This window comes from Cupressus sempervirens, chromosome 7, assembly GCF_028749045.1.
Source record: "Cupressus sempervirens isolate cs-2001-9-10 chromosome 7, ASM2874904v1, whole genome shotgun sequence".
Lineage (NCBI taxonomy): Eukaryota > Viridiplantae > Streptophyta > Pinopsida > Cupressales > Cupressaceae > Cupressus > Cupressus sempervirens.
In genome coordinates this window covers 13,071,464-13,087,013 of record NC_143124.1, presented here as the reverse complement: position 1 = coordinate 13,087,013, position 15,550 = coordinate 13,071,464, and the positions used below count along the sequence as shown (strand labels likewise).

The 15,550-nt window shown below is 37.6% G+C and overlaps 1 protein-coding gene across 1 annotated transcript in view; it reads right to left on the bottom strand.

The window, feature by feature from the left end:
- The window catches only part of LOC149545165 (myosin-1-like), a 106,746-nt gene extending 91,681 nt beyond the window's left edge, over positions 1 to 15,065 (bottom strand). Inside the window, exons 1-5 of the mRNA XM_089790545.1 lie at positions 14,582 to 15,065; positions 14,334 to 14,396; positions 13,223 to 13,994; positions 289 to 390; positions 56 to 199 (exon numbers count right to left, since the gene is read on the bottom strand). Coding sequence (XP_089646671.1) covers positions 56 to 199; positions 289 to 390; positions 13,223 to 13,786 — 810 coding nt within the window. The 5' untranslated portion in view covers positions 13,787 to 13,994; positions 14,334 to 14,396; positions 14,582 to 15,065. The remainder of the gene's footprint in view (positions 1 to 55; positions 200 to 288; positions 391 to 13,222; positions 13,995 to 14,333; positions 14,397 to 14,581) is intronic.
- Positions 15,066 to 15,550: the final 485 nt, after the last annotated feature.

Genomic DNA, 15,550 nt, shown 5'->3' with positions numbered 1-15,550 from the left:
AAAAATTGAACAAATAAGCATAGAAAGTCTTACTGTACGCATATTGCTCACTCACATAAATCATATCTTGAGCATAACGGTACTGAAGATTATGCAGGACGGATGGCTCATTCAAGTAACTCAATTGTATCAAATCATCCACACCTTCTAGAATGTCTGGATTTGCAGGTAATAACTTGTCAGCTGCTATCTTGACAATCTGCACATAGAGGTGATCAAGAAAAAGAATGTTAATAATAAAATTAACTCTTAAAATCAAATCAAATCAAATGTTTGAGAGATGCCCACATTGCCATCTAAAAGGAGCACATCAGATTCAGTCTCGGTGCTTAATTGGATCGCTCCTAATTTCCAGTCATTTTCTGAAAGCATGCACCAAACACGAGATTTCTGCAACCAATTCAAACAAATTGTGTTAGAATCAACATTTAAATTTAAGATTAGACTTCTACTAGAATTTACAAGCACTTAGCACCTGTACATACTGCATGAATTACTCTGTGCCTGGTTCCAGAAACCAAGTGTATGCAAACACAAAAGATTTTTACTAACAAAAACCTAATATATAAAGGCAATAATGAAAGGAGCATTAGCCTTGGAGACAAAACACAAAACGAAAAAACCAGTACAAACTCCTGGAGAAAAAAAAATCAAAAATAACAATATTGAAGCACGCAGCAGCAGTATACCCTGTAAGGCTGATTGTGAGAGATGATGATCTAAAGTCCAAGGCTGCCAATTAAGAGAACATTTAGCTACATGATGGTGGTAATGGATTCATTTTCTGTGTATGCAATGGCTGTTACTGAAATGATATGCAAATAAGAGTTTTTGTCATTTATATTCCATGGCTGTGTTTTGACAAATTGCAAGGAGTGAGAAGATTATTAAAAGAACTGTTTGATGCTCTATTGTGACCAACATCCTTTATATGGTCCCAACCAACAAATTTGAAAATTCCAATTTTTCTGCAACAATTAAATTTAAAAAACTAACTGCCCAAGGTGGAAGTTCATTCTCCATGGATGCTTGTCATGCCATAACTTCTGCTATTGCTGCATAACCTTCATGGCCCATTGTGTCTTCAGTCTACGCCCGTCCAACTTGTTGAGGGTAACAATGCATCTGTTCAAGCTTTTGGCATCACCAAGACAGTTCTTGAAAGCAATGCAAAGACTTAAAACCATGTACTTGGTGGGCACCACTACCCTTGCTCATACATTCCTTGAAACAGAGTATGTCCTATTGTCACTTTGTACACCATACCATATGCCCATAGTACAGTCAGTAGTCTCTCCTTTCAGTCTCCCTCTTCAAAATCTTAAGACTTATATATCACCAAGACCAATACCTCATTTGTTGATTTTGCCTAAACATTGGCTCGTGGGTATTACAGATTTGAAGGGGAGTGAAAATTTTTGAACCTAATTGTCATCAATTGGATGACATGGTTCACAAAACGTACCACCCCATTTCACTTGTGCTTTTGCCTAAACATTGGCTCATGGGTAGTATAGACTTGATAGGGTGTGAAAATTTTTGAAGCTGGTTGTCATCAATTGGTTGACATGGTTCACAAAACATTACCCCACTTCACTTGTGATTTGAATTGGAACTTTGTACGTTGTGAAAATCTGCTAATAAATGAATCTCGTTGTACTAATTGGCAGTATTATCAGGCAATGCACTCACCTCCACCCACTTTTTGAGGTACTTCGTCATGACCACAATATATATTCACCTGTGTCTGGCTTACTTTCAATGTTCTAACAAAATCTAAAACCCACCTCTTAAACAATTCCCAGGGATGCGAGGGAAACAGCCATGAAATCATGCTTCAATAATTTTCCAGCTCTTTGACATGTATCATTCTCCTACCCACTCATAGCCATTGATGTGCAATATTGGCAACCACAGCCCTACTAGCAAATAGCTTTAGGTGGTGGCGTCTGGTTCCATTTAGCAACCAGCCAAGCCTTCGTGTGCTTTCTTCAATACTCTTGGGATCTCCCTCGCATGACATATCATTATAGCATGTGTTTGGGACCCATCTTGTAGAGCAGCCCATTGATGAGCTAAAAAGTTTTACTTTGACAACTTTCTCCTATCACGCAGTTGGATCTCCTTTGGAGAGGTCAAGGTGGATAGGTACTCCCTAATGTTTCCATACCATGGTAGAGGTGTTGCAATTTCAAAAAGGTGAGTATATAGAATGTCTTCAATCCCCCTTTTGGCAGCTGCCCTAACTTGACCCAAGACAACTAATCAATAATGATAACATTTTCCTAGTCTTCTGCTAATTGTAAATGTGAACTCTTGTAGAAGGAGCAACCATCTATTCACCTACCTTGGATAACGGGCTTGTCCACAAGGTACATGAGGGTTGGTGATCCACATAGAACGTGAAGGGTGTCGACAGGAAGCAGTTACAAAACTTTTGTGAGCACACTATACCCAATGCCTCCCTCTCAATTGTGTTATAATTACTTTCAACATTTGCAAGTAGGTGGTTGGCAAAAAATACTAGGTGGTCCAGTTCTTCAATGCCCCCTTGCATAAACGTAGCCCCAATTGCGTAGTTAGAGGCATCTATGTGCACATGAAATTCCTTGTTCCAATCTAGGTATGTCATGATAAATGTGTTCACCAATATTGATCTTAGTTCATCAAATGCCTCATTCTACTCACCGCCCCATGTAAACGATCATCCCCTCCTTGTTAGCATGTCGAAGGGATCGAAAATTTGGGCAAAGCTTTTAATGAATCTTCGATAGTATCCAAAATGCCTGTGAAATGATTCAATGTCTATTATATCCTCTGGGGCTTCCATCTAGATGATTATCCCTACCTTGACAGGGTCTCTTTCCACTCCTTCCTTGTAAACTCTGTAGCTGAGAAATTTCCCTTGAGATACCATAAATCTGCACTTCTTGGGGTTCAAGGACAACCTTTCCCTTTGACACCTCTCCATGCATTCACGAAGAGAGGTGAGATGAGTTTCCTACTTGTTGTATTTTGACCAAATGTCCACGAATGCCTTAAAGTTTCCCATCGACATCTTGTAAAAAATGTGTAGTATTAAGCATTAAAATGTAGGCAAGCTATTGCACAAGCCAAATGACCTCTTGTTCTATGTGTACACCCCATCTACCATGAAGATAGTCTTCAATTTGTCCTCCTTTGTAACACTTATTTGATTTTACCTTAAAAATATGTCCATAAAGGAGTAAATTTTGTGGCTTGCAACTTCCTTAAGTATAGTGTAGGTGAACATGATTGAGAAAAGATCCTTAATTGTCACTGCATTTAGGCATCGAAAGTCCACACAGATCCTTATTTTGTTTGCCTTGTTCTTGAGGGATAACGACAATTGTTGAGACCCAATGCCTTGTTTCCATCTTGAATATTATACATGCTTCCAAGAAAAGTTCAATTTCTTTATGGCATTGTGGGACTGTAGTTTTTATTCATTCACTAGGGCCTCTTCTCTACAATTTATGCACCCAATACGAGGGAAATTCTATGTACGCAAAGTTCGAGCGGCATCTCCTTTAGGTCGTTGTATGTCCACACAAAGGTGTACTTGTACTCCATGACTATTTTGAATGCAACTTCCTTCAATACAAGGTTCCAATCATCATCAACTAGGATCTCCTTTGAAATGTCTTCATTGCCAGGATTGCCCTTCTTCGCACTTGGCTCCTTGTATTTTATGGTCTTGTCCCTTTCGAAATGGTGGACAAGTGTCTTGTCCACATGTGCTACTCACTATTTATACTCTTCTACTTTAGGGAAAACCTCTCCTACCTTAGATAACTTCTTTTGTCTCCTTGACCTACAACATGTTGCATTCAACATAAAAAACCATTGAGAGAGCTCATTTCATTTTTGGAGCAATCTTCAAATTCAAGTTTCCCTTTGCCATTAGGTTCCATTGCCTTCATTCATTTGTGCCGAAATCTCCTTCAAATTTTGAGTTTGGGGATGTCAATTCTTCGCTCACCACATAATTCATTTGGTTAATGACGTACTTCTTCCCTTCACTTTCGATGGATAATGTGTTTTGCCCCCAATTGTGTGGTTTGCCTTGGCATTGACCAAGTCACCAACCAATCCCTCCTGAGAAGAGCATCGTACACAATCTCCAACAAGATAACTCCAAAGTCCAAGAAAAAGCATTGTGTCCCACAAGGACCTAAAGGAGATGTCGCTTGAACTTTGCATACATAGAATTTCCCTCGTATTGTGTGCATAAATTGTAGAGAAGAGGCCCTAGTGAATGAATAAAGCATTGTATCCCAATTGTAACCTTTTGTGCCATCAATGTTCCCAAAGACTTATAGCCATGTTGGTTGGCACCTACCAAGTGGAAGGTTGGTAGCCAAAGTGTTGGCTTCCTAAGGCACTTTCGGGTTTCCTTTGGCAACATTGACTCTCGAGACCAACCAATCCCTCTCAAGAAGAGCATTGTATACCTTCATCTCCAATGGGATTAATCCAAAGTCAAAGAAAATGCATTGTGTCCCAATTGTAACCTTTTGTGGTTGGCACCCAAGAAGAGCAACCAATCCATCCTCAAAAGAGCATTGTACACTTTCATCTCCAATGGGATTAACTCAAAGTCCAAGAAAAAACATCATGTCCCAATTGTAACTTTTTGCGTCATCAATGTTCCCAAAGGCTTAAAGTCATGTTGGTTGGCACCTACTAAGTGAATGTTGGTGGGCAAAGTGGGTGCTTCCAGGTTCCCTCTAACAACACATTAATTCTTGAGCCTCCATCAACAATGGTGTTTGTCAATTTATTCCTATGGTTTCCATCTTAATAATGGTTGGCTTCCTCTTTTTGCTCACTGCCAATAGCATTGGATCACTGGCCTTGTCCCCTTTACGTGGTAGTTTCTCTTGTTGTGAACACTACTAGTGATTGGATGTATCATCACCAACTATATTTGTGATCGCCAATTTTTATTGTGGCATATTTATAGGCAAATAACTTTATTGTTTGTCGCATCTTTCTTAACATATTCTTTTCAAACTCCAGCCATAATGGAGTAATGTCAACTTCATTTGAGGCTCTTCTTCCATCTACCATTGCTCGTTCCATGTTGGTTTTAGCTTCCCTAGGTGTCTCCTTTATGCATAAATCTAGGTATATTGTTTTTTTTTGTAGCTTGTGATCATTGATCGGTAGCATTTCACTCTCTTCACTAATCATGACATGCCAAATGCAATGAGATCTGAGTTTATTGGTTTTGCATGCTCCAATGATGAGGGACAAGTATATGATTGATGCTCATAGTTGGTGGTGCTTCCATGGTGAAACATACACAACGTTGCAACCTCTTACGAATAAAATCTCTTCAACTTTAAAATTTTATTTATAATTCAAATATATAAATTTTGCAATACTTCTCTAATTTTGTCTTAATAGGTTGATTCATCTACATCTAAGAGGAATTGGAGCACATAATCCTCCATCCTCACAATAAAACATAACAAACTACAATAAATAAGGCAAAGGAATTGGTGTAAGTAAATTCAAACATGCAACTCCTTATACACAAACAAACTTCAAAGAAGGGGAAACAAAGAAGGGGAAACAAGGAAGGGGGTATCAAGGCAATGTATTAAATTGATGATGACTACAAGCCAACTAGCGAGCTTGACAGTGCTAGTGCTAATGCTAGTAGAGGTGGTGTACCAATGGCATTATTTGGTTCTTCAAATTTGCCACTAAATACATCATCTAATATAGATGGTGGGGGTGATTTTTTGATGACCCATATAATATTTGATGGCTCGTTATAAACACTTGACATTATTATGTTTTGTCCTTATATATGTGTGTGTGTGTGTGTACATATATAATGCCCAAGCTTGACTCATGTTTGAGTATTAATATTGTGTATTTTGCTATATTATTGGACTATTAATGTGCTGGTATATTTTGAGGGCAATTATTGATGTGAATATATATAATAAGAAAGGAATGTTTTCATGGCATGAGAGAGTACAAAAAGATTTTGAAAACATCAAAAGATGTATGGAGTTCTTATCCCACATAAGTCATCCCGAATTTCTCACTCTCATTTGAATTAAAATTTGATGCTTCAAGATAAGGCATTGGAGCAATATTAACGTAAAATAAACACCCAATAGCATTCAAGCATGGCTCGCTAGCATCAGGAATCCAAGAACTACTTTATTTATGAAACAAAAATGCTTACCAAGTTACTGTAATGCATGCATTAGCAAAATACAAGTTGTACTTGGTTTGTGGTTCATTGTTGCAAACTTGGAAGAAGGCACTAAATATAGGGTTATTCTCCTCAAGACTTGGTCTATTGTAGAAAGAAAGCATTGAATGGAGATTATAGTTACAATTGAACGATCAATAATGAAACTTATGAGTCAATTATGTACAACATAGATGAGTATCTCCTTCATGGAGTTGTTGGGTGTATTACATAAATAGTGCCTTTTAGGGCACTATGGAGTTACAATTTTTCTATAAGAGGAATGAGATAAAAAGATGCTTGTGGTGATTGCTCTCTATCTTGAGACTACAATGCCTCCTTCCTAAGCATTGATAGCATTATGATTGTCACCCTATATAGAGGAGGGTTAGGGAACTCTTGGGGGTTGTGATCAACCTATACAACTATTCTGGCGTTAGGAGGTGTTGCCTTGAGCTCTAGTTGTTAAGTTTTGCATTATGACAATTTTTGGAGGGAGGTTTCAAGTACTTTGTCCATTTTTTTCTATTTATAGTAAGTGACAAAATGGGCACCAACTTGGTCAATTGGCACTAGTACTACCTCAAATTAATCACTAATTGAAATTAATGTTAATAATTTGGAGATTTGTGATGTTCAAAGTTGTTCTTAAGGTTATTTAATTTTATAAAGCTATTACGATATTAAATAGTTTCTATTTACACTCTCTTCTATCTTTTTCTAATGGCCACTCTTTTTGTAATGTTTCCATAATCTCCTTTTGTTCGTTATGAAAACTTTCTCTTTTTCTTCAAAATGTTTCTATTTCTCTCTTTCTTCATTATAGATCATTTATGATCCCCATTTAATAACACATTCATTATTTTACCATAATATGGTATCAAAGCAAATTCTTGGCCTCTTCGAAAAAATTTAATTTCTTTTTTGAAATTATTAGTTCAAAATTTTCAAAAAATTTCCCTGAGTGTGTTCAAAATTAGCATCTTTTTTTCCTCCAAACCCATCTAGTGATTCGGTGTCCAATTTATTTTTTGCAAATATCTAAGCTTTCATGACCACCTCTAGTACCTACACTTTCGGCTAGGGTTTCTACCCTTCAGGTCAAGCTGAAATTTTATTTTAATTGCAGATTCAAACTGGGTTTTTCCAGATCTCAACTAGGTTGGTCTCCATTTTTTTTGGGTGCATTGTTTTTCGCGCCTCAATTTTTGAGCCAGCAGGTTCAAAATCTAATTTCAGATTTTTTTTGAGTTTTTCGTGCTCTCTTCTGGGTGTCCTTTCATATTTTTTGGTCTTCCGTCAATCTGCCTCGAAGTTTGTGCCATTTCAATTTTTCACACTTTTTCATTGAAAAACGTGCAATGGCATCTCTCACCAATCTTATGTTGGAAGGCGGTTAGCATTTCAATGGAAAGAACCACAACACTTGGAAGTAGAGAATGATGACAATCTTTGAGTACTGTCGCCTTGAGGAGCTTGTTCTGGGTATCGAGACTTGTCCTACCACTATCAATGCTACCACAGACCAATATTGCAAAACATGTAGAACTCTCTGATTAACCCAAGGCTGCCTTTTACGCTTTTTGAGGACATGCAAATTTCTATTTTTTGAAGATAGATTAACCATTAAGGGAAGGTATTACAATATTTGATAGTTTCTATTTACTCTCTCTAAAGGTCACTCTTTGTGTAATGTTTCCATTAACTCCTTTTGTTCGTTATGGAAACTTTATTTTTCTCTCTTCAGAATGTTTCTATTTCTCTCTCTTTGTTCGTTATAGAAACATTCTTGTGTATACTTATATATAGATCATTTATGATCCCTATTTAATAACACATTCATTATTTTACCATAATAAAAGCAACACAACTTGGGTACCTAGGGAATATAAGGTGTTATTTTATAATGTTAAATAAAGTGGTTCCTAGGGTTAGACGCCTACATGGGAGACAAGGTATATTACATTAAAAAAAATTGCAACCTTGACTGTGGCATGAGTTTTGGTTGTGGATATTAAAATAAGCCCCTTGAGCTCATTTCTCTCATTCAAACTTTGGAGACTTTGATAATAGAGTTATGTTGGATTGGATATGGTTCAACCCAAAGCTTTATGAGGATTGAAACCTTGACAAAGCACATCTAATTCAATGGTGAAAGATTCTTCCAGGTATATTTGTTTGGTGGTCTCATCTAGAGATCACGTTTGAGCTTCATTGTCAAAATTCAGTTTACATCTACTATTTTGGATTGAGGGAATTAGACAACAATTTGGTGGAGATAAGGAAGGCAGAATTGAAGGTTTATGTGGCCCATATTTCATCCCATCTGCTAGTCGCCGCTTCCCTTTGATGGTCGTACAAGCCAAAATAATGCATGGAGTTGTGAAGAGTCCAGGTGTCTCATCTAAATCTACTATTTTGGATTGAGGAAATTAGAGGATAGATTGGTGGACATAAGAAAGGCAAATTTGGAGGAGGTTTATTTGGCCCATATTTTATCCTATTTGTAATGTCCCCTCTTTGCACTTAATGAGATGGTTAATTCATTAGCCTATTTCAAATCTCCAATAGGCTAAGTGGTAAAGGTTAAGGGACCCTACGTCTGAGTTGAGTTTGTGTAAGAGTTTCTACAACTTTTTGCAGTGTTTCTATTTTTTAGTAGGGAGCTATTTTGAGCACTTACTATTTATAGTCTTAGTTATTGGATGCATGCACCCTACCCACATATCTGAATGCTAGTGTGTTATGGTGAGGCATGTGGGTGCTAGTATGTTTGGATACTCACAAAGAGCGCTTTTCTCCCTGTCGATGCATCCAAATGAGCATCCAAGTGCAACCATGCACATCTAGATGCACCCAAATGCCCAGCGCTAAGAGTTTTCAATAAAATCTTTTAAAAAGTGACTTTTCACTAAACACGCGCTTTAAAAGTGACTTTTTCCCCACAAAACCCTAAAACAATCCTCAATGAGGCTATCGATTGGCATTTAATATTTATCTTTGGCATTTGGCAGTGAACAATGATGACGTATCATACTATCAAATACTTTAATTCTATATATGTCTTGCATTTTTTTTTGTATATATATATATATATAGATATATAAATAAATGTACCCAAAAACATCCAACCCCCCCACCCCCCAAAGAAAAAAAAATTCACATATCCACGTGTTAAGTTCTTGTACCCAGATCCGCATCTAGATTCGAACCATCAACTTAGTTTATAGTTAGTAAGCCATCAAATTTTTAGTAGTGTTGTGCCCAAACACATCCAAAACCCCCAAAAAAATTCATGTATCCACATCTTAGGTTCTCGTACCCACATCCAGACCCGAATTCAAACTAGTAACTTAGTTCATAGTAAGCCAACAGGCATCCATTTCTTTGTGGAGCAAAACTTATATCTATATCTTTGGTTACTTAATAGGTTTTGAAGAAATATTTGATTCTTGTTCTTATTAATCTTTTAAGTGTTTCCATTAAGTCTTTGGATAAAGTACCACATGTCCTAGTCAAATAACATTATTTTAAATGGGGGCCAATGTATTTCCTTGACATGAGGCTAACATTATGCCTTTGAGAGTGGATACCTAAGGTAAAGGGCAAATATGTTTTACAAAGTGCAATTTAAAAGGCAAAGGAGGGTGACCGCCTAGGAAGGGAGATATAACGAGACTAGTATAAAATTCAAAGAAATCTAACAAGGATGAGTAGATTTGGAGGTAAACATGGTTTTGAACTTGTGTCCCCCTAGTTCTCTCTTTTCTTCTTTAAAAGAGCATTTTGGCTCTCATTTGAGCATCTTGTTTTTGACAACATAGTGAAATGCTGCTGGAGTATTTCCAGGAAGGACAATCTACTGTTTTGAGAATGAATACCCTTGGCTGGGACACCAGTTTCTGTGGTGAAAGACCCACTCAAGCTGGTTATTGTTAGAAGATCAGAGTTTTGAAGTTTATCAGTGTGTACTTTGGGGTCGAAGATGAAGATTTTCAGCATGTTTCAATGTGTGTTTTCAGTCTACAATTTGGAGTGCGTGTTTTTCAGTGTGTTAGTGATCGGGATCAATCTTCATTTTGGAGTGAGTTAGGGTGTGCTTGGCTTTGATTTCAGTCTACTGGAGTTTATTAACAGATTTCTGGAAGTGATTATTCAAGGTGGCTGAAGCACATTGTTTATCATAATTCTTAGAAAGGTTTGAATCCACTTCTGAGTAATTTTTTTTAAGGACTCCTTGCTGCTAGGCAATGAGGACTGACACATTGAATGAGGATTTTTCAAAGCACTGTTGTTTCTAGCACTATCAGCCCTAGGAGGTAGCGCCCAGGTTGGTAGTGCTGAACCTGCATTTTTTGGCATTGGAGTTTGATATTGCTCACTGCAAACCAAGATTTCTGGTGTAGATGTGGAGATGTTTCACACATATAATACCACCTCATAGAAATTCCCTTTGTCATACTTGAGATCTAGGAGGTGCTGGATCTAATTTCTGAGTTTTATCTCTCATGCCTGGAGGTGGTTCGTAACAGGTCTGCAATATGTTTAAATTTGATTTGTTAATCTTTGAAAATGTTTAATGATGATTGAATGAAGACAAGTTCTTATCAGCTCACTGCTTATATATTATGTTGCATGTATGTTCATTATTAAGGAAAAAAAATATGATTGCACCAAACAGCAAACTACTTTCATTGGATCCATAAACTTGCAAACATTTTTATTCTTATTTTTTGAAAATCAAGGCTGGTCATCATTACACTATCTACTAGCCACCTTTTCCCACTGCTGATCATAAAAGCCAGAGTGAGGCCTGGGAGTTGTGAAGAGGCCAGACATCCAGTTTGTTGCTGCATTTGGGCGTAAATAAGGTACTAGCCACCTTTTCCCATTGCTGGTCATAAAAACCAGAGCCAGGCCTGGGTGCTGTGAAGAGGCCGGGCATCCAGTTTGAGGGGGTTTGTTGCTGCATTTGGGCGTAAATAGGGTTTATCTACAAAGTGACATTCAGTTCATGGGAGGAGTTGTCCTCAAAGTGTGGTGTCCATGTTTGTGAGCTAAGTTTGTTGTTTTAGAGCGCAAATCAGACTTGCAAATATTCAGATCATACAGGTATACTTATATACATTATTGGTCTCTGACATATTTTAGAAGCTTTCAGAAGGGTTGCTACAAGATTCCTACCAAACTAAAGCAAGAGTTGAGTGCATTGCAGTTGATGGTGGATTTTTTTTTCCAAGGAGTTTCTCCACGTAAATCTAGTGTCATCTTTTGTATTCTTGTTTCAAACTTGCTGCTTCTTATTTTCATTGTATGATTTATCACATGTTCTTAACAGGTCTATTCACTATACATCATTTGTTGCTTACCCAGTTTCTCAACATCCTGTAGTTTTAAAATAATTGCATAAAAGTATGGTGGCATTTCAATATATGACAGATATTTGTAACCCATCTAGTCTAATGTCAACTAAAACAAACTAGGGATCAAGATGAATCAATCATTTGTAATTTAACAAGAGAAACAAAAAGCAGAAGATACTCCTTAATTTTAAAATACCCAGGCCGGGGATGATCAAAGAGCTTCCTAGTTTTACACTCTAGAACAACATGTAAAGATTCTGCTATAAAACTGTTGCAAATGCAAGAAACCTAAGAGAGATATAAGGGACCACTGGGTTTCAGGACTTTTTTGAAATATACAATCTAGGTTCTATTGTAACATGCTTATTACAATTTGCTTACATGACATGCTTTTTATTTTATTTTCCTGCAGCATGTTACAACATGCATATAAAAACATGTAAGATATTTTTGAATGGGATGTTTCGTTTTTGATTGATTTTACCGTATTTATTACAAAACAAAACTTTACTGTACATAGGTTTGTGTGGGAAGTGAATGTAAGCTGCTAGATAGGCTATTCCTTCATTAGACCCCTTGCTCTAGATTGTCCTTGTAACTAACACTTTCATTGCTTCATCCATCAATATCTCAGCTTACTAAGACTTTGATTCTGGTTAACAGCCACCATAAACCCGCCTACTCTCAGTTAAGTCCAGCTGAAGTGAGGGGAACTCCCTGGCGGATAGAATTCAAAGTGCCAGCCTCTAACTAGCAAGCACTCAGTAGCTGCTAATTGGTATCTAGTGTTTCTGATTCAGGTCAGCAGCCACAATAACCTGGCCTATTCTCAGTAAAGTCCAGCTGAAGTGAGGGAAACTCCGAGAGGCATAGGATTCGACCTGCCAACCTCTTAACGACCAAGCACTTAGTAGCTATCAATTGGTCTATAGACATAAGACATACCCTTAGGACATAAATCTGAAATTCCCAGTAAATTTCTTCAAATTCTTCTTGCTGATGCCAAAGATAGCAGTTACATGGTTCAGCCACAATTTCTGCCAACATCTGCTCTGACAAACATTTTACAAATATAAAAACTAAAAATGTGATACAGCTGCAATTAAAGTCTCTATCCTAGAAAATATTATATTTGTATAGTTATTGAGATTAATGATTTGATTCAGTCAAAATGTATGGAGTTTAAATACTAAGGCATTTATCCATTTTCTTGGCAGAAATTCTTACTAGCATCAACTTTTACACTGAAAGTTATAATATTAATAAGTGACTAAAATGATGATACATCCAACTTATTAGAAAAGAAAAGTTGAAAGCACTTATAGAATTGTCAGCATGAACTCATAACAAAGGATAACAAAGAATCTCAGTGATTCAACCTGTTAAAGAATACTTCACAATAGAGAATCTTCGATATCCAATAGCTCTTTTGAACAAAAGAAACAATAGAAGTCAAAAAGATGTTTAATCGGATTAAAAACCATTGAATACAACCAAGCAAGCACGTATTCCATTATTGCGCAACTGTTTATTTTTACTAAAGGAGTTATCAGGGACATTTGTTTGTTTCCTGGAAGTGAAAATGTGTTCATCGTAAAGACCTTAACAGAGAGAATCTCACCTTTTGTATGCCAGACATGTCCACCCATTTGTGATCTCCATGGTCATCTGCAGATACGGTGGACAAGTCACCAGCATCTGAATCATCACTTTCACCAGAACGCTCCGATGCATTTTCATTTTTACTGTATGGTGATTCAACAGAACTCCCCTTGAGCCCAATTTTATTCGGTGTATTACCGTTGCAAACCGTCTCCAGATCAGGTTCACGATTGCTTCCACCTTTTGTACTATTGATAGATTTGACAAAAAAATTGTTAACCTCTGCACAGCAAAGTTTTTTATCGCCTGGTACGGAATTTGCTGATTTTTCACCAGGAATCTTCTTAGAAAACAAATTTGAAGGCGCAGGACGGCTATGATCTTCGCCATTAATGAAATTATTCTGTGTCTGCAAAACATTTCCTGTTCTGATTGCTGAAGGAAGTCTTCCTTTCGAAGTCGGTCGCTGAGGCAATGCAGGAGGGATATTAGTGGATCGATCCTCGTGCTTCTTCATTGAATCGAGCATTTCCTCCATAAAACTGAACCTTCGCTCAATTGGGACATCCATACTTTTCATCATTTGAACTGTTTTTCAATTCCAAATGAGTGAAAACGTTCGGATTGTTAGTTTTATATGAAGATAGGAAAGCCAGCTCGATTTCACCTGTTCCCCACAAATTGTGAACGATCATTGGCTAGTCTTTTCAGTTTCAGTAAAAACCAAAACTCCCTTTGTTAACTATAGCCTGATAGTAGATTCAGAACACACAGACGGACGCACAGCCTTCCTGCAGTCAAAACAGAGGCGACAGGGAATCATTCACAGTTTCACCATTTCTAGCTTCATTGGTTTGTTTTGTTATTCTATACCTACCCTATCCAGAGAATTCTTTCAGATTTCGCTTCCCTTTTACTATACATTTTGAGAGATTTCCTATCTAAGTATAGGAAACATCAACTACCAATACATAACCTACCAAACAACGACGCAGCCAAATATCATATTGTAATATACAGAAATTTAAGATTAAAATCTGCGACTACTGAACAAAGGAAAATCAGACCGCGGAGATCACATCAGCACACACAGGATTCACATTCAATACCTCGGGTCATTAGAAATGTACCGTTTATGTGCGATGTTACAAAAAACTAGGATTATTACAAGTCGTACGGTTCAAATTTACAATCTGCACATTAAAACGGCGAATGTAACAGACAGAAGCTAAATAATTCCATATATCGCAAAAATTTACTTAAATAGTCTCCAATTGTTCAAAAAGCGGAGCTGAACATGAAAACTATCAACTAATAGCTTTTCATAATCATTTGCATAACACTACTAGCGCCTAAACCTGAGAGAATAACCGAAAACCTGAAAATGGTGGAAATCTCAATTCTGATGTCAGGAAAAGCTACAAATAGCTTGAGATTTTCTTCCGGGAGTTTCATATTACAGAATAATGTCTAATTCGACAATCCTGGCAAATAAACTCGAAAAGCCGGCCGTAAAAAAATGACGATCAGTTGCAGGTTCGATTCCCGATACAGCCAATGTAGAGCAAGCTCTTTTTGCACAAAATTAGTGTACAAATAAAATGTATTATTGGGCGCTTGAAACACCGGTGTCCTGCGCGCTACATCCTCACCATATCCTAGTAGCAAAAATTACAGCCCAATTTACCCTTTGGATACGTGTAATTAGCTCAAGAAAATATAGGTTTCCGTGTGCTTTCAAACTCAAACGTAATTTTTTCACATTGTTTACGTTTAGGTAATCAGGGTCCCGTCAACTACTCACATCCATTAACGGCATGGTGGAGTGTTTTGTATTTCCTATGGAGGAGTACGGGGATTCGAGCATGTGACCTGTTCGTTGCAAGCCCAATGCTGAGCTCTGCCACGTCTGACCCTGTCTCTGACGTGGACCCCTTCGCCTAATTAACTAGACGGCAACTTATGTCTTGGATGCCGTCCGATGCGAAAAACCTGCGCACTTTTAATCCTCCACTAAACCGAAGAGCGCGGAGCCGGATCACGTGCTCGACTCCTCAACGGCAAAATAGCCGGCCTGTTTTTAACGTAGGATGCATCGTTAAACCGTACGCATCTGTCCAACCGCTCGACCGTTGGATTCTTTTGATTTGCGCACTATTTAACCGGAGCATGACAGCAGCTACCAGACAAACTGTCTGTCGAAAAAGCCTGCAGGCCTGAATCGTTAAATGATGCGCAGCTCTTTTACTTCCAACGACTACTTCTAAGTATTTTCCTTTTCCTATCATACTAGGGGAGTCAGATGTGCGAGCCATTTAACGGGAGAGATAAAGTCAGCAGAGTAGAA